We start from the raw sequence: 26,889 nt of genomic DNA on the forward strand, positions 1-26,889 counted from the left end.
GTTCTTAAATTTCTGCTTCATCTTCATTTCTTAATAGTTGATAAACACTTCATTTGATTATTCATTTGAACTTGTATTTGAAGGTGTTAGAACTTCATTGTAGTTCTTAAAAACTTATTCTTGAACTTAGTTTGAAGTTTGTATAGAAAACATAGAGATTTTGTACCCACCGGAACAACAATATGTACTACTACTAGTTTGTATATGTAAGCCACTTGATCATTTTATTGTACAACTAATGTTTCTTCTTCTTTTCTGTTCTTTTTTTTTTTTCCACATGATATTTGGTCTCTATGAGCTTTGAACCCTTTTGCTTTCTGAATAACTAGAACTCACAACCTTCGATTGAAAGTGAAAGGTGCTTAATATCCGAGCAATTTTCTCGTCATTAACAGAGACTTGAATTAAGTTTTAAAATTTTATTTAATTGAAACATTTCATCTTTCGCTTGATTTATTCCCTCACTAAAAAATTAGTGTCGTTATCGCAATATTTATTATTTAATGAAAATTAAATAACATTTATTTATTTATTTATTTATTTATTTATTTATTTATTTATTCACTGTCAAAATTATTTAATTTAGCATAAATCACAAACGTGGATAAATATTTGCCAACCAACTACTTAGGGCCAGATGGAAAAACCTTAGATAAGTTAAGTTGTCAACTTATAAGTGACCATTTGGCACTTTCTACGTGCATTAGTAGTTCCTTTAGGAACATGCATTAATTCGTGGGCCACCAATCGCACCGAAGTTATTTTGGATTCACGTAACGGTATTTGATTGAGCACAAAATTTAATTTTTTTTTTTATAGAAATTTATATTCTAAAAGAAGCTAAAAATTTTCAGTTACTAACAGACATACATTAGCAAGTTGATGAAGGAGATCAACGCTTCTACTCCTCTATCAAGGGGCCATTCTAGCAAGATCATTTAGTCATTTGTCTGTCCCTCATATTTTTATTTGATCGGTTAATTATTTCGAGTTTCTTCAATTTGAAATAATATCATTGAAAGAAGATTCATAAAGCATGAAGTAAAAGTAAAAAATTAAATATTAAATATTTAACGTTTATATTTTGTAATTGATTTGACCAAATAATATGTAATATGAGAAACAAAATATTATAACAAAGCTCTAAGAGTGATTGCTATAACTAATTATCGCAATCAACACCCTAAAACAAAACTGTATACTGTATATATTGCTCTTCTTGGGAAGGTTTTTGGTTTTATATCCCCTCCTTGTATATTAATTGTGTCTTCATATTAAAATGCTAGGAAAAAAAACAGATTGCTAGAGAACAAAAGTCATTTTCCAGGCTGTAATTATTGTTTCCTATCATTTTTCTGTGTGTACTTCCATGAAAATGACCATACAAAAAGAAAAACATGTTGAAAATATATGGCTGAAAATTATGTCTTCTCAAACTTTGTACTAGGAATCAAACTACCTCCTAAAATATCATATGTATAGTTATTAGCATCCCTTTCTATCACTTACAAATGCATTAATAATGTCCTTTTCTTCCTTTAAATTATAAATTTCTTTAGATTTATATATATTTTTAAATATGTATTTTCATTTATTCAAAATATTTTTTAGGGGAAAATGTGTGAAAAATACACATACTTAGGTGAAATTTACAGTTACGCACCCTGAACTTTGCGGGGGTCCTACGACCCCACAAACTATTTTTTGCCGTATTTAACTGACATATACTCGCCCCATATCAAACATTTTTTCTTACGCGCTCAATGTGCGTGAAATACACGCAACGGTCCAAGTGTCAAATATATGTCAGTTAAATACGGTAGAAAAATAGTCTAGGGGGACATAGGACCCTCGCAAAGTTTAGGAAGTGTAACTGCAAATTTTGTTAAAGTACAGGTATTTTTCATACTTTTTCCCTACTTTTAAGTATTGTGACTTGGCTAGTAGTATTCTTTTCCCTACTTTTAAGTATTGTGACTTGGGTTATGGTATTTTTTTATATAGTTTTTGAATATGCACAATTTTATTTCAAAAAATATTAAAGATTCTATGTTCGAATTCATATCGAACACTAATTAGTTTGACTTTCATACTCCAAATCAGTCCAAACAATTAAAACAGATGGATTAGTGGAGTACTATAATGAAAGAAATAGTAGAAAAACTTAATACAACATATAGAAGACATTTCAAGTGACTTTGCCAAAAAAAAAACACATGATGTTTTTTCCAATCTTTGGAGCTCTTCTTCTCATCACTATTCTCAGTTTTCTTCTTCAAAAAAACAAAAAGAATGGAAAAAACAATATGCCACCAGGACCTATAGGGCTCCCATTCATTGGAAATTTGCATCAATTTGATAGTTTAGCCCCTCATCTCTATTTTTGGAAACTTTCCAAAAAATATGGAAAAATATTCTCATTGAAGCTTGGTTCTGCTACTGTGGTTGTCGTTTCTTCAGAAAAATTAGCAAAAGAAGTGATGAAGACACAAGATTTAGTATTTTGTAGTAGACCTCTTCTTCTTGGCCCGCGAAAACTGTCTTACAACGGTAATAATATTGGCTTTGCACCTTATAATGACTATTGGAGAGAACTCCGGAAAAATTTTGCGCTTCATTTATTTAGTCTCAAGAAAGTGCAATCTTTTAGTCCAATTCGTGAAGACGAAGTATCAAGAATGATCAAGAAAATATCTCAACAAGCTGCCACTTCACAAATTACAAATTTAAGTAGTATAGTGATTTCACTAACAACTACAATTATTTGTAGAGTGGCTTATGGTATTAGGTACGATGAAGAAACACATGAGAGGAGGAAATTTGCTGAGCTTTTAAAAGTGACTGAAGAAATGTTGGGAGGATATTTTGTCTCTGATTGTTTTCCTCTCTTAGGTTGGATTGATAAACTCTCTGGAAGAATGAATAGACTTGAGAAGAATTTTAAGGATCTGGATGAGTTTTATGAAGGACTTATCGAGCAGCATCTCAATCCCAATATACCAAAATCCATGGAAGGAGATATTGTTGATCTTTTGCTCAAATTGAAGAAGGAGAAATCAACTCCAATCGATCTTACTTTGGACAATATAAAGGGCATTATCATGGTACTGTCTCTCTCTCCTCGGATGCTTACACCTAGCTAAACATTTAACCGTTTGTCTTTCTTTTTTCTCTTTCCCTTTGTTAAAACTGTTTAGTTTCAAGACTCCACATGACTTGTTTAAGTTCACATGATTCAAAAGTCTACTTTATTTTCTTAAACTTCGAGTCAAGTTAAAACCTAATAAACAAATTGAAACGAAGGGGGTATCAACTAATCACAGTTAGATGTTAAAAATTGTATATATGCAAGTCTCTATGTGTTGTTATATTTATTGGCTTGGTATTAACACTGTCATATGGCTAGTATTTTTTCTGCGGTTATGTTTGTAGAACGGTCAAATATTATAAAGTACCTTTTGAACTTGTGATGTTACACATGCTATAACAGTTTATGATTAGGAAAATAATTCAATTGATGTGACAATGTCGCAATTAATTTTATCCTCCCACTTTGTCTGGTAGGATATGCTAGTAGGTGGAACGGACACAAGCACAGCTGCAGTAATCTGGGCAATGACAGCTTTGATAAGGAACCCGAATGCCATGAAGAAAGTTCAAGCAGAAATTAGAGAATCGGTTTGGAAAAAGTCCATAGTGAATGAAGTCGACATCCAAAATCTTCAATATTTCAAAGCAGTGATAAAAGAGACATTTAGATTGTATCCACCAGCTCCATTGTTATTGCCAAGAGAGACAATGCAAAATTCCATACTAGAAGGATATGAAATTAAACAGAAAACTATAATTCATGTCAACATTTGGGCAATTGCAAGGGATCCTGAAATATGGAAAAATCCAGAAGAATTTATACCTGAGAGGTTCTTGAACAGCGATATCGATTTCAAGGGCCAAAATTTTGAGTTGCTCCCATTTGGAGCAGGCAGAAGAAGGTGCCCCGGTGTCGCACTTGGTGTGGCAACCGTGGAACTTGTACTTTCTAATCTTCTTTACGCGTTTGATTGGGAGTTGCCTAGTGGAATGAAAAGAGAAGACATTGACACCGATGTTTTGCCTGGACTTGCTATGCATAAGAAAAATGCTTTGTGCCTTGTTCCTACAAACTATCACTAGAATTGAAGAAGATCAAACTCCTGTAAAGGTCATTCCAGTGCATTAAAGCTTCCGATAAGCGCAGTAAAGCTCCAGTGTTTAAATTAAATAAATATGTATGCTTACTTATCTGTATTTAACATATGGTCGTATGGTTTTATGCCTGCCATATTTGGTTTTTTAAGTTAAAACTTAAATATGCCTTGGAATGATTGGGAATTAGACATCACTCCTGCCATGTAAATTAGCAAGCAAAAATAGAGCACAAGAAGGGCTACATAAACTTGTGATGTAGCAGTTGTTTCATTAAAATTTTCCGTCTAGTTCCAGAGGAGCTCGACGAAAAAATTAAGGCAGAAATATTAGACTCAAAGTAATCCCTTTTCTTTAGCATGGAGCGCTAAATTGTGATTTTGACATGGAAAAATCAGAGAAAAAAGACGAAAATGACTGCCTTTCGAGTTCTTAGACAAAAAAAAAAACAATCTCCTTTATTCTTTCCAATATTTAGGTAAAACATTGCCTTTTAAAACTTTATGATCTAAGAAATGGAGAAGAGGAAGCTCCGTCTTGATGATATCTCGCCAGGCAGAATAGGTTGTTCAATACTTTCCTAACTAGAATCGTACATGAGAATTTCTTATCACATTGAGCTCAGTAGTTAATTCTTGAACTGATAACTACCTTTGGACTAACCAAACCACCTACACCCCTCGGGACCAGCAATAGGTAGTACAGGAATATTTCAGAAGTTTGGACTCCAAATGGTAATTGTTAGTGTATTCGCTTTTAAGGAAATTGCTTCCAAAATTTGGTTACACTATTTTGGTGGAATAAACATGCTATTACACTATTTTGGCCATTGCCCACTAGTAGCACTGGAAGTGGCGCTCTGCTGATTTGGGCGACCGGACAGAGCTGTGGAACGATTCTGCTGACGCTGGGAACCTGTCTGAGGACACTCTCGAACTCTGTGTCCTGGCTTGCCACATCCAAAACAAACATCACTACCAGATCTGCAAACACCCTTGTGGTTCTTACCACAAGTCTGACAAAGGGGATAAGTGCGGGTGCTGCTAACATTGCCCTGAGACTGAGAGTCTGGCGCTCTATCTCCGAACTTAGGAGCTGGAGTACTGGCTGAAGAAGGAGGACGAAACTGAGAACGGTTTCCTCCTTTTGATTTAGGCTGAGCAAAGTTGAAACTACCTGTCTTTGCTCTCTTATTCTGCTTCTCCCTCATCTTAATTTTTTGCTCCTCTATCTGCTGAGCATGAGTCATAAGTCTGGCTAAAGTCATGTCACTATTTATCATGGAGGATCTGAACTCATTAACCACGCTATCATTCACCCCTGAGACGAACTTACTCATCCTTGACGTACTACCGGCAACCACACGAGGGGCATAACTAGCTAATTGAGTAAACTTAAGAGAATACTCTGTATCTGTCATATTTCCCTACCTGAGGTTAATGAATTCCAGCACCTTAGCTTCCCAAAGCTCTAGGGAAAAGAATATATCGAGGAAAGCTGAAGCAAACTCCTCCCACTCAACTGACCCTGCATCGTCGGCCCTTTCTGACTTTCACTGTTTGAACAAGGTGTGAGCAATATCCTGCAACTGATATGCATCTAGCTCAGCACTCTTAATAGTAGTCACCCCATAATGTCTGTGTAACGCCTCGCAGTTTTAGGCTAGAACGTAAACCATTATTCCTTCGCGTAAAGGTTTCAAAACACATAAATTCAAGAAAAATTTAGCGTGTTAACCAATTATGTAGTGTGGGAATATATCTTAGCATGAATTGAGATCATAGATGTCCCCTAACTCAAGGACTAGTTGAAAGTTTTCCCATCGTTCGAGTTTGAGTGAGCATCAAAACTTGGGTTAATTTCAATCGATCAAAACTCTTTTTATATAATTAATTAGAGGGCTTACTATATATCAAATGAAATATCTTTGAATTATCTTTCTATTGATACCAAATTCGCCTAAAACGGACACTCAGTGAAGAAGTTAGAGCATTTTTAGTATCAGCATTTTTGATTTACTGGCCACTGCGTCGCGATGAGCCTTAAATTGACAATTGTCAATTCCAGTAGCTCACCGCGATTCCAGCGCATCACGGTGAATCCTTTTTCGGCGTTCCAGTCCCGGATTTTAAATTCCAAGGTCAAACTAGACATTTCACATGGCCCCAAACCTATCCAAACACGGGATTTAATCCCAAATACACCTAAATACATACACTTTCACCAAAATTCATCAAGAACACCCCTTAGGGTTTCAAACTAAAAACTCAAATATCTCAAGATTTAACCGTGGGTTTTTCTTAATTCTTCAAGATTCAGAATCTCCATTGCGGGGGCTACAATATGCACCCATTAATCGTACGTATAGCATCCCAAAAGATACAGTTCATTCAAAATATCCAAATTTAAGGTACGTGGGGTTTATCCTAAAAACTACATGGGCTTGAAATTGTTAAAGCATGATTTAAAGGTTTTGATGCATGTATTTTATGGGGGTTTTGAAAACTATATTATTGATTATGCATTTCAAAAGTTTCAATGCTACTATTGCTTTGGCCTTGTGGTCTTTTCCCCTAAATTGATTTACATATATATGTATATGTATGAAATTGAGATTTAAGATTGTTGAGAGCATAAATTATGAACTCCTTCTCTTGTATTGAATTAAAGATTATGGTTTTGTGATTTGAAATATGTTTTCGCAATATTATAGCGTTTGAGCATGATTTGAAATTGTTAAGAGGGTGATTCTTGATATAAATGTGTTCTTGTGCTTAAGAGAAAGAATTGCATGTGAATTGAGAACCTTGACATGACCACCTTGTATTGTACTATTGAAATGCTTGACAAAGATGAGTTCCTTGCATGTGTTCACATGAGGTTTGAGAAAGAGTTTTTTTGAATTGAATTATTAAAATGGTGGTCCCAAAACTTGTGTTTTAAAAACAGAGATGTACGATAGACTAATAATGGCTCAGAGATGTGACTTGCACGTCAATGGTATGACGATACCATATGTATTTATGCCACAATAGATTATGTTTTTAGAGTATGTTTTCAGAGTATGTTTTCAGAGACTGCATGTTTTGATAAAGTTTTAAAAAGGAGCTTAAAGAGGGTTAGGTGGTTACCTGAAGAAGGAGCGAGTTCAAGCAACTCTTAGCCTGAAACCATATTTGCCGATATGAGTAGATTATTATTGTATGCTGGCGACAGTCGTGTGGCGTAGTAGATTCAAAGACTCCGACCCTTGCGGCACACTTGGGCTGGGGGCTTCGTTGATGAGTTAATGGCAGTTTCCATATAGCCCATGGAATTTTTCAAAGTTGTAGGGTATACCACCTAGCGCAGAAGTAACACAGATTTCTCAGAGTTGTGATGATTTTTACAGAGTCTTTAAAATGCCCATGCGAATTCTTACTATATGATATACTCATGAACTGTTTTAAATTGCTCTCATCTATGTTGAATAATAAATGATTATTTTGGATATGCTCTACGTACCATTACATCTATATTCACCCCCTCCCCCTACCACTCGAGTTCTGAGGCTCAGTCTAGGGGTTCAGATAAGCAGTAGATAATTCAGACAGCTGATCAGATTGTGCAATGGTGAGCCTTCTCTATTCCAGAAGGTCTGTCTTTTCAGATTATGTTACTTATTTCAGTTTTGGTCTAATGGGGGCCTTGTCCCAGTTTCAGACAGTTGTCAGATTTTCATGTAGTAGAGATTTCGCCGATTGAGTCAGATGTTATTTAGATGTAGTTGATTTCCAGTATATTGAATTCAGAATTGACCATGGTTCCATAGCAGATTATGTTTTCGCATTTTCTTTTATTATATGAAAGTTGTACATGATTACCAGATAGAGAAGGGTATTCCGGGCCTTCATGGTTCAGGATGTCCGTCACGGCCAGGCCGTAGTTCAGGTCGTGACAATCTGTCACCTTCTGCACCTGATCTAGGAATTCCTGAGGTCCTCATCTGCCTTAGAACTGAGAAAGGTTGGAGGATTCATTCGGGTGAAGTCCCGAATCCTAGCTGCAGATGAATTGGCCAATGGGTTGGCCGGAACGACAGTTGGTCGTTCATTCTGGGAAGCTACTGACTGATCAAGAGTGGTGAATACGACCCTGAATTCCGCATGAGAAACATGATCGTCCAAGGAATCTTCTTAGACAGGCTGGGTTCTTCTCTTGGGGAGAATGTTCTGAAATAAAGAGAAGAAACAGATTAGACTGAAAGATTGACTTGAGTTTATGCTCACTGGCATGACATGAATACTGAAAGAAGGTAAACTATTTCTAAAACATCTTGCAGCCCCCTGCACATAAATGTGGCTCGCAACACACCCATGTACAAGACTCTACTAGATACAACTTTTAGACTTTCTAGGAATCTATTGAACGTGAGGCTATAATACTAAGTTTGTAACGCCCCGAATCTGGTACCCGGGATGCTACACGGTGCTCATGATCCCAAAGAATCACAAGCTAACCCATGACTGATATCTGTACTTTTACACTGCATAATATAATATAATAATGCGGAAACATGCACTGAAGGGCCATAAGGTTTAATAATGAACATAACATGAATAATATAACGTCAGTGTGGGGTAATAGATACCCAAAAATAATTAAAAATACTGAAGTCTGAATCAAATCTGAAAGCTAGTCTGCATCTAGTTTGAAAGCCTCTACTGTCTGAATAATCTGAATAAGAAGTTGATGAGACATGTCCCCAACTAACTCCGTCTAATAAACTAACTAATGAGATAACAAAGAAATAAGCATGTCCTCGAAAGATGAGGACTCACTTCTGACTTTATCTGTGGATATTTGGAATCTACTGTTGATCTGAAGCTCGTGTCTCTGAACCTATGGTATAAGACACCATAGCGCGAATGCGTCAGTACTTTGGATGTACTGGTATGCATGTGAGTTAGGATGAATGCATGAGGTTCATATGCATGAACAATAATAATAACTAACTAACTATCATGAGCATGAGAATACATGCATGAGACATAATAACTGACACTGATATCGTGAAAATATGGTTACTGAATCTAAATACTGAAGACATGACATACTAATAACCGATATGACTGATAACATGAATGATTGTGTCTGAATGTAACTGATAACATGAGTGACTGTATCTGACAGTCCTGAGTCTGATGGAACTATCTGAGTTTTGTACTGTATCTGAGTTGACTGTATCTGACAGTCCTAAATCTATAACATGAAACTGTGGGAAGTAGTCATCAAACCAACATGCCCCAAATGCGCTATTATAGCTAAGTTGGGGTCCAATCTGTAACCCCAATTGGAAGGATGTCAATACCGCGCCACTGGTAAAGACAAGCTGTGAGGACCCTATACTGACATGTACTAAAATGAGAATGGTGGGAATCTTAAATTGACACATTAAGCCACCTCACCAACCCTAAACTGACAGGTTAGATTTCTCAACCTACGTTGGCTACGTAGGTCTGAAACACAAGGACTGCTTCTAAGAATCACACCCTAAACTAGCAGGTGAGTTCCCATCCTTGGGTTCGCTCGGTGCTAATTTCTACTCCCATCTGAATAAACATTGAACATGATTTACCGAACTGAAGCATGGACTGAGTTACTAAATTCCATTGACTGATGGAATACTACTGATAGCTGACAATTGATTGAGTTCATGATATCATGGAGATTTCCTGAGTCATAAGACTGTCTGAAGTCTAAAAATTTATAGCTCGATTGAGAGTATCGTGAAAACATGACCTTGGCTCTAGGCACACAACTAATGTTTCGGGTACAAGTACCCCCAGGACTCGATGAAAGGAAACTGACAAGCTTGACTTACTTGAACACATAATAATCACTATAATACATTTATTGAAACCTTTCATCAAACATGTGATAGGCATAACCTTGTACATACATGGGGATTTCATGATATCACGCTAGTTAGGCAATTTTCCTTCATCTAGGCATTTAAGCAAACACATTGTAGGCATAGTACATGTAAACATCATTATACAATAATTAAACATCATGATTCAATTTTTATTTTCATCATTCAAGGGTTTAGTCATAAGTTTGCATGAATCTAAATCTATAACAACTAAACCCACATAGAAATTATCACCCAACATGGAGAAGAATTTAATTTTTTGATTTATCAACATGAACAAGAACAGCCCAATCATCAAATCATAAAGAAAACCCATAACTTGAATTTGGAAAAGGGATTATTGGACTTCATGGATGAAAGGAGTCCATGAATGAACACTATGCATACTTGGGATTAGGTTCTTGATGTTCTTGAACTTGAGGGAATTGAATCTCTTAGTTCTTGAAGAAGATTTGAATTTTTATTCTTGAGGATTAATTTTAGAGAGAAACCTTAATATTTGTTGGTGTGAAATAATAATGAATAAAGTGGCTGAAATCAGATATAACTGGGTATATCTAGGCGGGTGGTAAATGACCAAAATATCCCTGTTAAAATGACTTAAAATAACTGAGCGATTTATCCGACGGTGGAGACCGCCGCTGGGTCGACGGTCCGTCGGACTAAGACAAAACTGGGACTCACTGCCATTGAGCGACGGTGGGGTGCAACGGCCCGTCGCTGGGTCAATGGTCCGTCGGACTTCGCCGTCATACATTTTTAGAAAGTCAACTCACTGCCTCGATGCAAAGGTCATGGTCGACGGTTCATCCCTTGTCTGACGATCCGTCGCCTACACCGTCACACTTGGGAGGTTTCTTCTGCTTTCTATATTTCGGCCATAACTTCCTCATCTGACATCGAATTTTGATGAAATTGGTATCGATGGAAAACTTATTCAATTTTTCACGTGATAGAAAGTGAAGATATTAAAAATACCATGTGTACAAAAGTGGATTCATATTTCAAAGCAAGTTGTAGCATCCTTGAGTGGTTTCAAGCTAGGAAAAAGGCACGAGTATTACACATGCTATTGGCTCAAAAGGGGTATACAAAATAAAATACAAAGAAAATGGTGATGTTGAAAGGTTTAAGGCAAGACTGGTAGCTAAGGGTTACAGTCAACAAGAAGGACTGGATTATTATGACACATTTTTCCCTATGGAAAATATGGTGACTGTCAGATGTATGATTGCTTTGGCTGTATCAAAAGGGTGGCCATGTATCAAATAGATGTCTATAATGCCTTTTAACATGGAGATTTAGCTGAGGAAGTATATATGGAAAATGCCTGATGGTTTTCAGAAAAAGGGAAATCACAAAGTTTGTGGATTGCTTAAGTCACTTATGGACTTAAGCAAGCTTCAGAACAATGGAATATCAAACTTACCTCCGCATTATTGGGTGCAGTTTTCATTCAAAGTGCTCATGACTACTCTTTGTTCACATTAAAAGGAACAAAGGGAATGGTAGTGATACTAGTTTATGTATTTGATTTGTTGATCATAGGTGATAGTGAAGCCATGAACATTGAAGCCAAGGAGATCTTGCACAGGCAGTTCAAACTCAAAGATCTACGGGAGCTCAAATACTTCCTGGGAATTGAAGTCTTGAGGTCAACACAGGGTGTTATCTTGAATCAAAGGAAGTATCTTCTTGAGTTAATATCAGAAGCTGGTTTGACTAATGCAAAACTATCTTCTACTCCTACTGAGTTCAATGCTAGACTTACATCAGTTGACTATGATAAGATTATAGGAGTTACTGGTGATGTTATCTTGAAGGATGCAACTTCTTATCAAAGGTTAGTTGGTAAGCTTATGTATGCTACCATAACTATGCCAGGCATTAATTTTGTTGTTCAAACATTAAGTCAGTTCATTCAATGACCAAAGAGATCCGATTTGGATATAGAGTGATAAGGTACCTAAAGGGTTTAGTAGGTCAAGGTGTCTATTGAAAGCTCAGGCTGCTACAGACTTGGTTTGTTGGTGTGACTCAGATTGGGCTGCATGACCCAACACAAGAAGATCAATTACAGGTTATGTGGTGCATTTTGGTGGCTCACTCATATCCTGGAAAGTCTAAAAATCAACTCACAGTCTCAAGGAGTTCAGCCGAAGCCGAATACAGGAGTATAGCCACTGCTGTGGCAGAACTTACTTGGATAAAAGGTCTATTTGCAGAGTTAAATGTTCAGATTCACAAACCTATCATCTTGTTTAGTGATAGCAAATCAGCTATACAACTTGCAGCCAATCCTATCTTTCATGAGAGAACCAAACACATTGAGATCGACTATCATTTTATTAGAGATAAAATCAAAGATGGACTTGTTGGAGGGGTATTTTGGTATTTTTCCTTCACCCCATAACTCCATAAACACTAAATTCAACCTCCATTTCATAAAAAATACACTCCTTTCTCTCAATTCCTCTCAAGAACCAAACCCTAGGGCCTTAACCTAAGATTCAAGATCAGCTCACCACTCTTAGCCTAAAACCATATTTGCTGATACGGTAGATTATTATTGTACGTTGGCGACGGCCGTGTGGCATAGTAGATTTAGCGACTCTGACCCTTGCGGCACACTTGGATTGGGGGCTTGGCTGCCGAGTTAATGGCAGATTCCATATAGCTAGCCTGTGGAATTTCAGAGTTGTAGGGTATACCACCTAGCGCAGAAGTAAAACAAAGAGTGTCACAGAGTTCATATGATTTTACAGAGTCTTTCAAAATGCCTATGTGATTTCTTACTATACGATATGTTTATGAACTATTTTAAATTACTCTCATATATATTTAATATAAATTATTATTTTGGATTTGCTCTGCGTACCAGTACATCTGTATTGACCCACTACCTCCCAGGTTCGGAGGCTCAATCTAGGGGTCCAGCTAAGCAGTAGAGTATTTCAGAGAGAAGTGATCCGTGCAGTGGTGAGCCTTCTTTGTTCCAAAAGGCCTATTTATTTCAGATTATGTTATTCCATTTGTTTTGGTCTACTGGGGGCCTTGTCCCAGTTTTCAGACAGTTGTCACTTGATTATGTAGTAGAGATTTCGCAGAATGTTCAAGATGTTGCTTAGTTGATTTCAAATTTCATTCGTTATTGTTAAACAGAACCAAGAGTTTTGACCATATTTCCGTATTAAATTATATTTCCATATTTTTTTTTATTATATGAATGTTGTGCATGATTACCAGATAGAGTTGGACGTCCGGGCCTTCATGGTTCAGGATGTCCGTCACGGTCAGGTCCCCGGTTCGGGTAGTGACACGCATATCTTGGAAAGTCTAAAAAATAACACACAGTCTCAAAGAGTTCAGCTGAAGCAGAATACAGAAGTATGGCCACTGCTATGGCAGAACTTACTTGGATAAAAGGTCTATTTGCAGAGTAAATGTGTAGATTCACAAACCTATCATCTTATTCAGTGATAGTAAATCAGCTATACAGCTTGCAGCCAATCCTATCTTTCATGCGAAAACCAAACACATCGAGATCGACTGTCATTTTATTAGAGATAAAATCAAAGATGGGCTTGTCCAGCCCTTGCATGTTTCAACATAACATCAGGTAGCAGATATCCTAACGAAGAGTTTGGGACATGATCAACACCGTCACTTATTAAGCAAGCTTGGTGTGCTTAACATTTTGCACCCTTCAGCTTGAGGGGAAGTATTGGAAGTTATCAATCAGTTAGTTAGTTAATGGTATAATGGTAGTCGGTTACTGTTACATTGAACTACTACTGTACAATATAGTTAATAGTTAGGTAGCTGATGACGTGGAGCCGAGTGGTGAGCTGGCAGTCATGTGCTGTAAGTGTGATGTAGTTGAGCTAAGACCTAAGATTCTTCTAGACAATTCTAGAAGGTATACTCTAGTCTATAAATAGAACCTACAGCAGTTAGTTGCAGGCAATGTAACAGTTTCTCTAATACTTGAAAAATGAGCAATTGTGCTTCCATGGCTTCTCTTTTCTCTTTATCTCTGTAAACTTCTCAATTATCGCAATCAACACCCCAAAACAAAGTTGTATATTGTATATTGCTTTTTCTTAGGAAGGTTTTTGGTTTTATATCCCCTCCTTGTATATTAACTGTGTCATCAAATTAACATACTAGTAATCTAAGATTAATCCCCGACTTATAATGCATATAGAAGTATAAGCTCCACCGTTCCAATACCAAGTGCAATACCTGTAGAGACCAAGATCTTATTGCCATATCTCAAACCCGTGACATATATTATCTGTTTTGGCCAAACATACTCCTTCCGAAGGTTCTCATTGAGGTTTGTTCCGCTCCCATACTAAGGGAATACCATATGGAGGAGATGTTAAGCTCTAATGTCATATTTGTCACAGCTCAAGCACACGACATGTATTGTCTGCTTAAGTTCAATAACCCACATATATTTGTCCCTAATTGGCTACACGCCATCATTTTGCCCAGAAGCATGCTTACCATGTGAACTTGTGTTATTCCGATGCAAAATTTAATTTAAAATTCTGTTTTTCTTGATCATGAATGAATCCAAATTTTTGGACCCAAACTAAAGCTTTGATATTTGTGAGTTTATTCCTTCCCCTTCTAATAGGAAGCTGTACAATCTATTTATTAATTCAGTTACCAATATTGCCTTTATCTAATGCTATGAAATCATTGGTGAGATAAATCTCTAGATAATGTGGAAAAAATAGATTGCTAGAAGACAAAGGTCATTTTTCAAGCTTTAATTATTGTGGCCTATGAATTTTTCAATGTTACTCTCATGAAAAATCACCATACAAAAAGAAGAGTAGCAAGATTTATTTATTTTTTTGGTTAAATACAAGACAGAAGACATTTCAAGTGACCGTTTCCAAACAAACTCACATGATGTTTTTTCCAATCTTTGTAGCTCTTCTTATCATCACTATTCTCAGTTTTCTTCTTCCAAAAAGCAAAAAGAATGGAGAAAACAATATGCCACCAGGTCCTATAGGGCTCACATTCATTGGAAATCTGCATCAATTTGATAGTTTAAAACCTCATCTCTATTTTTGGAAACTTTCCAAGATATATGGAAATATATTCTCATTGAAACTTGGTTCTTCTACCATGGTCGTAATTTCTTCAGCAAAATTAGCAAAAGAAGTGTTGAAGACACAAGATTTAGTATTTTGTAGTAGACCTCTTCTTCTTGGTCAGCGAAAATTGTCTTACAACGGTCATGATATTGGCTTTGCGCCTTATAATGACTATTGGAGAGAACTTCGAAAAATTTGTGTGCTTCACTTATTTAGTCTCAAGAAAGTGCAATCTTTTAGTCCAATTCGTGAAGATGAAGTATCAAGAATGATCAAGAAAATATCTCAACAAGCTGCCACTTCACAAATTACAAATTTGAGTAGTATATTGATTTCACTAACAGCTACAATTATTTGTAGAGTTGCTTTTGGTATTAGGTACGATGAAGAAACACATGAAAGGAGGAAATTTGCGGAGCTTTTAAAAGTGACTGAAGAAATATTAGCAGGCTTTTTTGTCTCTGATTATTTTCCTCTCTTAGGTTGGATTGATAAACTCTCTGGAAGAATAAGTAGACTTGAGAAGAATTTTAAGGATCTGGATGAGTTTTATGAAGGACTCGTCAAGCAGCATCTCAATTCCAACAGGCCAAAATCGATGGAAGGAGATATTGTTGACCTTTTGCTCAAGTTGAAGAAGGAGAAATCAACTCCAATCGATCTTACTTTTGATGACATAAAGGGAATTATCATGGTAATGAACAACTCCATTTGTCTCCATTTTATATACTCTCTCCTTGGATGCTTACTCCTAGCTAAACATTTAACCGTATGAATGAACTAACAAAATGAAGTGAAAATTCATGATCCCTCTAATTCATTTTGTCCGTCTTACTTTCTTTTTTCTATTTCCTTTTATGAAAACTTTTTAGTTTCAAGCTTCTACATGACATGTTTAAGAATATAAGATTCAAAAGTCTACTTTACTTTCTTAAACTTCATGTCAAGTTAAAACCACACAAACAAATTGAAACGAAGGGAATATCAACTAATCACAGTTAGATGTTAAAAATTGTATATATGCAAGTCTTTGTGTGTAATCATATTTATTGGCTTGGTATTAACACTGCCATGCGGCTAAGTTTTCTTCTGTGGTTATATGTCTGTGGAACGGTGATAATATAAAGAAAGATTTTTGTCAAATATTACAACGTATACCTTTTGAACTTGTGATGTCACACATGCTATAACAGTTTATGATTAGGAGAACAATCCAATTGATATGACAATGTTGCATTTAAATTTTATCCTCCCACTTTGTCTGGTAGAATATGCTAGTAGGTGGAACGGATACAAGCGCAGCTGCAGTAATTTGGGCAATGACAGCTTTGATAGGGAACCCGAATGCCATGAAGAAAGTTCAAGCAGAAATTAGAGAATCGGTTGGGAAAAAGTCCATAGTGAATGAAGATGATATCCAAAATCTTCAATATTTCAAAGCAGTGATAAAAGAGACATTTAGATTGTATCCACCAGCTCCATTGTTAGTACCAAGAGAGACAATGCAAAATTCCGTACTAGAAGGATATGAAATTAAACAGAAAACTATAATTCATGTCAACGTCTGGGCAATTGGAAGGGATCCTGAAATATGGGAAAATCCAGAAGAATTTATACCTGAGAGGTTCATGAACAGCGATATCGATTTCAGGGGCCAAAATTTTGAGTTGCTTCCATTTGGAGCAGGCCGAAGAGGGTGCCCAGCTATGGCATTTGGTGTGGCAACCGTGGAAATTGTACTTTCCAATCTTCTTTACGAGTTTGATTGGGAGTTGCCTAGTGGAATGAAAAGAGAAGACATTGACACTAATGTTTTGCCTGGACTTACTATGCATAAGAAAGAACCTCTGTGCCTTATTCCTAGAAATTCCAGTGTTTAAATTAATTAAATATGTGTGTATGATTTCGTTAGTTATCCATGTTTAATATAAGGTTGTACCTATGATTTCGTTAGTTATCCATGTTTAATATAAGGTTGTACCTCTTTAAGCCTGCCATTTTTCGTTATAAACTTGTAATGGGAGTAGTCGTTTCAATAAAATTTCCCTTCTAGTTCTAGATAATATTGCAAAAATAATGAGAAGAAGAAAAAAGGCGAACAAATTGACCAGAATTATATCTTATCCTTGACTTTGGACTCAACGTATTCTCTTTTCTTCTATATGGTGCACTAATAGTCCTTCATGTTTGATATATCGAAGAACTTTTGAGTCTCATTTCCTATCTTCAGTTTACATTTTAACGTTTAGATCTTGTGGACATTCACGTAAGAAATATTCCCCAAATCGCACTAATATTTTTTGAATTTTTTGAAATAAAATCCCCGAACCAACAATAGGTTGTCTATGTATCTCACATTCCGAAAGAGGAGAATCAGGGATGCGTAGTTCGTCCAGATTAGACAATTAAGGATTAAATGACAAACTAAACCCTGAATTGAGAGACACGACTAAAGACAGACGATAAAAATAAAATCTTTTTTGGGTTTTTAATTAGAAACTAACACCAACAACTATAAAAGAAAAAATCTTTTGATATTTTCGTTATATAAAAATGTACAAAGCTCCTATTGAAAGGAAAAAATATTTTTGGAGTTTTCGAATTGTGAATACTTACTAAATAATTAAAAGAAATTTTTTTTAACGTTTTTTATTTTTTGGGAAATGAGTGCAAAAAGTAAAAAAATATTATATTTTTTTTGAATTGTAAAAAACAAAAACCATAAAGAGCCCTAAAGACTACTAAATCCTTTTTTTTTTCACTCTTTTTTCTTCTTTTTTTTTTTCAACAATTTTTGCCTACACACTTTACTTCTAACACATGCTTTTGCCCAAATCATTCTGTCAAATGACCTCGTTACCTACAAAGATGCAATATTTAGCACGTAAGGATGCCTTAGAGGTAAGTTTCCTACAAAGGACCAAGTGGGTTCCGCTAGGTTTTAATATGATGCAGATAAGCATGACCTAAAAGTTGACCTACGCTAGGATTCACTAACAAGGCTGTTCGAGGAAGCGTATGATCAATAATGGTTGCTTTAGCTTTCCACCCACTCCATACCAGCCGAAGGCTCCCCCTCCTAAGATAAGGGTGACTCAACTAGAGGTCGTGTACACAACGTGTACTACGGACTTATTACAGAAAGAATGACTCGGATTATGCACATGATGTCAGATATAAAGCGGTAACACATAGATAAAATTATAAACAAAGAGCACGCAGGCACTCAACAAAAAAAACAATAACACAAAACAACACAAACAACGTCTATACACCCATAATACCAAACTAAGCCGATACAACTCCAAAAAATAAGCTCGAATTCTGAAACGTCCCCAGCAGAGTCGCCAGAGCTCTCACACCTCTTTTCTACCAAAAAGATTCATTTTATGTTTCGAAAGGATTTTTATTGTTAAAGTGACAAAAAATGAAAATTTATTTCGAAAAAATATTATTTACATTTTTTATTCAGAATCGCCACTTGACATAATCAGGTGTGCAAAGTCACCTTTGAAAGATCCTTTTCAAAACGATTTGACTCTTTAAACTGGTTTGCGAACAGAGATTCCGGCTACGGAATTTTGTTGACCGAGGGAAAGGTGTTAGGCCCCCCTCGATCCCGTGGTTCGACCACGGTCGCTTGGTGGAACATATCGGCTAATCTGATACTATAAAATGTATAAACCACACAAAATACACATAAGACAAGCAACGAGCAAATCAAACAAAGTTCAAAACCAAAATAATATCCAGTCCGAGTTATACAGTCCCAAAAATAGAAAAACACGAAAATGTAAATCTTATTCTAAACTAATCCTAGACTAAGCTCCAATGTTTTACCCGATACCTCGGGCCTTCGTCGCGAACATCCTTCGAGTACATAATACGTCAGGACATTCCCCGGTGAATAAGTACAATGTGACCTCGGAGCATTCCCCAGCGAATGAATACATTATCCAAATGCGAGAAAATTAAACCACTCAAGGAAATTTCAAACATTCAACAAAAAAAACTTAATCCTAAATTTGTCTACCCGAACCTACCGTTTGTCTATCCATTCTCGACTAAAGACATAATTCTATCACGTTTCAAATCAACAATAAATCGAAATTAATTCGAATCTACCCTTTTTGTCAATTTTTCATTCCCAAACTAACTTCCTTTTTATCAATCACACCATCAAAATTACTTCAATTCATTCCACATATCACCGGAATCACATTATCAAGCACAGAAACATAACAGCATAACATCAACAAAGTTCAACAATCATAATCATACTACACATAATCCCAATCAATTCAACAAATCAAAGATAAGAAAAAGAGAATGGGTTAAGGACATGAACCCCGATAATCAATTTCGTTGATAATAAAGAATTAAAGAAGCCCGAACTTGGAACCCGACTAGAGAACCTCAACGACAAGCCACCTCGATATCATAAAATAATAGCCAAACAGCTTTAAAACCAGTGGCATATAAACTCCCAGTACGGCATTCAAATCACGAACGCTGACCCATTTGATCACGAAACCCCGAAACCCGTTATCGACGACGAAACCCAAAGTCAGACCAACCCGGATCCCCCAGAAATTCAATAGAAAACTGAAAACCTGTAAATGAAACTCCGGTGAGCTGCGAAAAGGGAAAACTGACGGGATAAGGTTTGATTCCGACGACCGTGTTGTTTTTCCGTCTAAATCTAACCAGAGCTCGAAAGAAATCGATGAGATCTAGGGAGTTTGGGACTGAACCGAGCAAACTAATTCCGGCGAAAAAGTTCGCCGGAAAACTTAAACGAAACTATTTGGGGTTCTATTACTCCTTGACTTTTTTTGGCTGATGTGGTAGCCAAGTAGCTGAATATTTTTGTGCTTTGACATGGCTGTCATGTCAGCATAAAAGGCGCATAAAAATACAAAAAAAATGAGTTTAAAGAGGTAATAAGATCCCGTAAAGTTTAGGTGTGTCATAGTAACTTCGGGTACAGTTTAGTGGTGTACTTGTGCCTTATCTCTTAAACATAAATAGGCCAAACTAGTCATCAATAGCAAATATTGTTCAATGCATAATCAAAACTCTCAATCCTTGTGTATTACTTCTTACTAAAAAAGCTCTAATCAGCTAATTTAATTCATAATCGAAAAAGAAAATTACATTACTACATGTAAAAGTTGGAAAGGGGGAAGCACTCTTACTAATAATCGTATTCTTATTCTATCTGCTATTCCGCATGCACAAGCTAAAACAAAATATAGTCTACGGATAATTTTTAGGGACAAGGCAAAGATCATTTTTCTTATGCATAGTAATTCCACGCAAAATGTCTCTGTCGATATCTTCTATCTTCATCCCAATAGGCAACTCCCAGTCAAATGCATATAGAAGGTTTGATAGTATAAGCTCCACCGTTGCAGCACCAAGTGCCATACCTGCAAAGACGAATTCAAAATTTTGAGTTCTTTGAAACATGCTTTCAAAACAAGATAATAAATTTCTCTGTTTTCATATTTTAACATATAATCTATTGCTCAAATATATTTGCCATTGAATACCTGGGCAACCTCTCCGTCCTGCTCCAAATGGAATCAACTTGAAATCTTGACCCTTGTAATCGATACAACTATTCAAGAATCTGTCAGTATGAATTCTTCTGGATTTTTCCAGTACTCAGGATCTCTTGCCATAGCCCAATAGTTAACGCGAATTGTTGTTTTTGGTGGTATTTTATACCCTTCTAGTATCGAATTTTCCATAGTCTCTCTTGCCAGCCACTAGGACTGGAGCCGCTGGATACAATCTAAATGTCTCTTTTATCACTGCTTTGAGGTAAGGCATATTTTGTGTATCGTCTTCATTTACAATGCCTTTTCTCCCAACCGATTCTCTAATTTCTGCTTGAACTTTCTTCATGACTTTTGGGTGCTTTATCAAGGCTGTCATTGCCCAAATTACTGTAATTGCACTAGTATCTGTCCCAGCAACAAATATATTCTACAAAATATTAAATTAATAAAAAAATAAATGAGATTGGCAAATCATTAGAAATTCCCAAATAAATAGATAAAACACTTGTATATATTTATGACTATAACTTCTATATACTAATGTAATTAAGAAGTTCAAATTGTTAGTGCATACAGTTAACCATAATTAATTACCATGAGAATTGCCTTTATGTTGTCCAAAGTGAAATTGGTTTGAGTTGATTGCTCTTTCTTCCATTGGAGCAAAAGATCAATGATATCCCCTTCCATGGATTTTGGCCTATTGGGATTGTGATGCTGCTCAATGAGTTCTTCATAAAACTCGTCCAAGTACTTGAAATTCTTCTCGAGTCTATTTGCCATTCCAGTAAGTTTATCGATCCAACTTAACGAAGGAAAACAATCAGAGACAAAGAAACTAGACAGAATTTGTTGAGTCTCGTGTATAAGTTCATCAAATCTCCTCCTTTCGTGTGCTTCTTCATCGAACCTAACACCAAAAGCAACTCCACAAATAATAGTACTTGTTAGAGAAATTACTATATTGCTCAAATTGGTAATTTGTGAAGTGACGGCTTGTTGAGATATTTTCTTAATCATTCTTGAGACTTCATCTTCACGAATTGGACTAAAAGATTGCCCTTTCTTGAGACTGAATAAGTCAAGCACACAAATTTTTCTAATTTCTCTCCAATAGTCATTGTAAGGTGAAAAAACTATGTCATGACTATTGTAAGACAATTTTTGTTGGCAAAAGGTAGATGTTCTACTACAAAATACTAAATCTTGTGTCTTCATTACTTCTTTTGCTAATTTTGCTGAAGAAATTACAACTATTGGAGAAGAACCAAGATTCAATGAGAATATTTTCCCATATTTTTTGGAAAGTTTCCAAAAATAGACATGAGGGGCTAAACTATCATATTGATGCAAATTTCCAATGATTGGCAAACCAAAAGGACCTGGTGGCAGGATGACATTTCTACTTATTTTGGCTTTGTGAAGAAGAAAAAGGATAATAACAGGAAGAGATACTAAGAATAGAAAGAACATCATGATTTTGTTGTTTCACTGCCAAATGCAACTTCAAATGTCAACTATAAATATATCTATTAACTTGCTTTTATATAGACATTTTTTTTTTCAACTGAATGAAGTGATATCTCAGAATGACATCACTATTCAATACCGAAGCTGTTTAGGTATGCAATGACATATTACACCAACAGCAACGTATTCAGTATAATTTCACACAGTGAAGTATGAAGAGGATAGGGTCAGTGGCGGACCTTCCGTTTTGAACATATAGTTACTATTAATTATATAGTATAAACTCACAATTATTTGAAGACGGTAACGGAAAATTTGATTAAAACTATTCATATTTATATTATGGACATCGTGAATCTTTGATGAAAAACCGCAATTGACGAGAAAAAAAAAATTGGTTGGTTAAGTTCATGTTCAGAAGGGGTCAAACTTTGGAGTCTTTAATTCTTTATTTATGAAGGCGAATTTCTTTCTTTCTACACTATAGTGATTATGTATCAGTAAAAAAGAACAAAAAGAAGGTTAAACAAAAGTCGCGTTGGGATTTGGTTCGAAACAGTGGCTACTAAAAAACTAAAAGTATGCCTAATAGCGGAAAAAGAATTAGTTTCTTTTATGTTAGTGAGTGATTTCTAATTTATCATATCCTTTTCCTTTAGTGTCTTATATAATTTTATCTATTTCAAATCAAAGTCAATGGATGTTCGAGCACCCAAATTTCACCGATGAATCCGCCCCTGGGTAGAGTTGTACACCTTACCTCTAATTCCGAGCAAGGTAGAAGGTATACGATGACATAGCCTTTTAAATGTTTTAGACTATCGCTTAGATAGTGTTGAGAAAATAATTAAATAAATAAAAATATGATATTTCTAAGATGGTTCACGATAAATAATTATCCTGGGATCTAAATCTCATGGCCATCTATTATTAACAACCCAAAAATAAAATCACGTGCATGCTTGGCCCATAAAAAATAATTAATGATAATTAAATAGTGACATCACTACTTAATTTAATGCCGAAGTTGTCCCAAGATTTATGGATTGTGGATGCTTAAAAAATTAAAAATCTAAAAAAAATAAAAAATTACCTCAACAAGGTTTGAATTCGGGACGTCCCGAGTGGGGAAGTTTAAGATCAACTTAAACGCCAGTGCATCCAACCAACTTTTATTTTAGTGGATGTTTTTATCTGTTTTATACCTATTTTCGTATATTTCTTATGTAATTATACCTATTCCGCATCGAATTTACTGGGTGTCGAAATGCTCCGAAAGTATATGTAGGTCTGCCCCTGTCAATGACATAACCTTTTTAAATGTTTTACACTCTATTGAGAATATAATAAAGTATATAAATGTTATGACTCTTAACATTTTAAATTTTTAGATGAAATACTTCACTATCGTATCACAACACGTAAAGGTGCGGATATAAATTCACGTGCATGCTTGGACATACAAAATATAATTAAGTATTCTTAATTTCTGTTTTAGTAACTAAGTATACTTAATTTATATACTAATCAATAATATGCATGTAGCATTTTCATGGACAATCATGTCTAGTAAAACACATGGTTGAAGAGAGATTAGTTTCATGGGTAGTCATATAATTTTCACTTATAGTACACAAGTCACTCAAATTATTTTTTTTATAGCCAAAGGGTGTGTTTGGTATGACGGAAAATATTTTCCAGAAAATATTTTCCGGTTTTTCCTTATTTGGTTGCAACAAAAGTTTAGAAAAATATTTTCCAAGACAACTTATTTTCCACCAATTTGATGGAAAATGACTTCTCTCATGGGTCAAGGGAAGTCATTTTTCAGAAAATGACAAATGTGACTTATGACCTCACCCTCACCCCTCTTCCCACCCCAACAACACTTATATTCACATGACTCAAAAAATTTATATTTCTCAAAAATTTACATTACTCTAAAATGTTTTTCATTGTGCTTTGCTTTAATTTTTTACTGTTTGAAATAAAAAATAATAAAGCTCGAATTTTTTCTATTTTCAATTCGTTGAATATATTGTTATTTTCATATGCATAGAGGAAGACTTACTTATGTTACTTTTGCTAATTGCATATTTCATTTTGTTATCGATGTAACTTATTTCACGAGGTTGAATAAGTTTGTCGTTCTGTTATATTTCTATTAATTGTAGTATCTTAAGATTGTCCTACCAAAATATTGAAAAGTGGCTCCTATATTTGTTAATTAATAGTTGCTTAAATTTAGTGATTGTAATATTTTAGTATTCGATGTTGATATTATTTGTTATGCTTAAATTAGTTCTTACAAATTGTTGAGTTGCTAGAGGCACTGATATAAAAGTTAACAGATAGTAGTATTTTCTAAAAAATATTTTTTCACTCATCAATCGAACACTAGAAAATATTTTTCTAAAAAAAATATTCTCTGCTCACTAACCAAACACCATAAAATATTTTCCGGAAAATATTTTTCATTCACCAACCAAACATGAGAAAATAAGTAGAAAATCAACTTATTTTCCGGGAAAATATTTTCCAAGAAAACATTTCCATGGAAAATATTTTCCATCATACCAAACACACCCAAAAAGTCACTCAAATTTATTTGAATATCACAAAAATTACTAAACTATTTTCTACAATAAAAAAATTATTAATTTTTATCTAAGGATCCAACTATGTGGGACCACATTAAATATATTATTTTTGTTGTTGAAAGTTAAATTGTATCTAAATATTTAAAATCATCACTTTATAAATTAGACTAAAGAAAAATGATACAATAATGGAGAAATTTCTATTTCTTTGAACTCCTTAATCAGACACACTCAAAAAAAATATCTTTTAAAAGATAACACATGTTAGTGATGTGTATTTGACAAAAGAAATAGCAAATTTATACACGCATGGATTCTTCTATATTTAAATTAATTAGATGAGTCTATATCCATTATGGGAATACGTACTCAAACTTGGATATATACGTATTCTATATATAGATAGTATATCTATTATATGTCATCGTATACCATACTGCGTATAATACAGAGGCAGATTTAGGATTTCAACATAGGGACAGGGGTAGAGGATTGGTTATGCATTTATGTAATGAATACGTACAATAGCTTTTATTTGGATTGATATGTATTAAAGGTCAACTGAATATACAAAGGATCTGTAGTAACTACTTGAAGTTCATAATGGTAAAACCATGGGCGGAACCGCTTTAGGCGAAGGGTGATTCGATGCACACCCTTTGCTTGAAAATTATGTGGTATACAGAAGTTAAATCTTAGTTCTTATTAGTTTATATTTAGTTTGCACACAACACACGCTTAAACACAATTGAGAAGAAAATTTACACATCCTTCGTTAAATTTTTAACTCAACTACTAGAAACCCATCATTTCAAATCCTGGATCCACCCATGAATCATGAATGTTTAGGTGTGTTTTTAGTCCTTCACTCTTTAATAATCTCAAAATGTTGACAACTCTCAAAATTTCTATCTCGTAACACCTATGAATAAACTGTGCGTCAATGGACTAGGGGTGACAAATGACGGGTTGAGTTGAATTTGAACGGTAAATAATCTAAATCAGTAAATGGATACGTAATTTTGCCCAAAAATTAATTGATGGGTAGAGATAAATTGGGTCAAGATGATTTAATAAGGGTTAATGGATCATAGTTCAATCAATTCAACTCTCACAAAGTTTTTATTTTTATGTTTGTTTTCTTAGAATTCGTTTAATTACTAAGTCACATATACTTAGCTTGTGGCGCAATAATATTTTTTGAAAATTACGAGTGTTAAAATATGACAAAGTAAACATACAACAAAATTCAATGGATTCAACATAAAGTAGTCATAACGCAAAAAAAAAAAAAAATCTTTTTGCGTATCTACACACAAATTTTCCAACAAGTTGATACTCCTTAGATACATATGGCTCTCCCACTGAACTTAGCTTAGCATTAATCATCAAAATTTATTGATGATTCAAATTTGAATGAATTAAAATGAACTGAATTAATAAATGGATACACCACTACCCCATTTATACTTGAATGGGTTGACTTAAACATACGTTCTAATTAATTAAGTATAGTACATCTCTGGAAGTAAAGTAGGTTTCAATTTGTCTAAAGACTCTTCGTTTTTATTTATTTGTTTGATTTTTGACTTGACATGAAATTTAAGAAAATAATAGATACATTTGAATCATGTGATTTTAAACTAAAGATATGTAATATGTATCGATATATCTTTTAAACTTATTGGTTTTAACAAGTCGTGTGGAAAGATGAGTTAAACAGTTGTCGAAAAAAAAAATTATGTTTGAAGCAGTCTAAAAAGAAAAGTAAGACAAACAAATTGAATCGGAGGGGTATAACCTTTAGACACATTTATTCAAACTAGTCATATCTTACGCGCCTCGCGCGTGTACCTCACTTCAAGTAATTCAGTTAACAAAATCACCTCGATATTGTAAAAGAAAATATGCTTGAATTAACAAATAAATAAATTTATTTATTTAATACGAAAAACACTTAAATATAAAATTAACATATTCATACAAATCATATAAAAGACATAAGAGCGTATTACGTTAATTAACTCTCTCTCTCT

The 26,889-nt window shown here is 34.9% G+C and overlaps 2 protein-coding genes and 1 pseudogene across 3 annotated transcripts; 2 read left to right on the top strand and 1 right to left on the bottom strand.

The window, feature by feature from the left end:
* Positions 1 to 2,097: 2,097 nt before the first annotated feature.
* On the top strand, positions 2,098 to 4,376 carry LOC124896948 (6,7,8-trihydroxycoumarin synthase-like). Its single transcript, XM_047408889.1, has 2 exons — positions 2,098 to 3,104; positions 3,565 to 4,376. The coding sequence occupies exons 1-2, from the start codon at positions 2,217 to 2,219 to the stop codon at positions 4,171 to 4,173; spliced, it is 1,497 nt and encodes a 498-aa protein (XP_047264845.1). The 5' UTR covers positions 2,098 to 2,216; the 3' UTR covers positions 4,174 to 4,376.
* Positions 4,377 to 14,064: 9,688 nt separating this feature from the next.
* On the top strand, positions 14,065 to 17,326 carry LOC107864385 (5-OH-xanthotoxin synthase). 2 transcript variants are annotated; one of them, XR_007053316.1, is made up of 3 exons: positions 14,912 to 15,910; positions 16,485 to 17,148; positions 17,191 to 17,326. XR_007053316.1 is itself a non-coding variant. In XM_016710739.2 (2 exons), the coding sequence occupies exons 1-2, from the start codon at positions 15,023 to 15,025 to the stop codon at positions 17,094 to 17,096; spliced, it is 1,500 nt and encodes a 499-aa protein (XP_016566225.2). In that variant the 5' UTR covers positions 14,065 to 15,022; the 3' UTR covers positions 17,097 to 17,274. The 2 variants fall into 2 exon arrangements, 1 of the variants encoding a protein (XP_016566225.2); XM_016710739.2 differs by having other exon boundaries at positions 14,065 to 15,910; positions 16,485 to 17,274.
* Positions 17,327 to 20,403: 3,077 nt separating this feature from the next.
* LOC107866524 lies at positions 20,404 to 22,282 on the bottom strand (annotated as a pseudogene).
* Positions 22,283 to 26,889: the final 4,607 nt, after the last annotated feature.

Source organism: Capsicum annuum, chromosome 3 (genome assembly GCF_002878395.1).
Source record: "Capsicum annuum cultivar UCD-10X-F1 chromosome 3, UCD10Xv1.1, whole genome shotgun sequence".
Classification (NCBI taxonomy): Eukaryota; Viridiplantae; Streptophyta; class Magnoliopsida; order Solanales; family Solanaceae; genus Capsicum; species Capsicum annuum.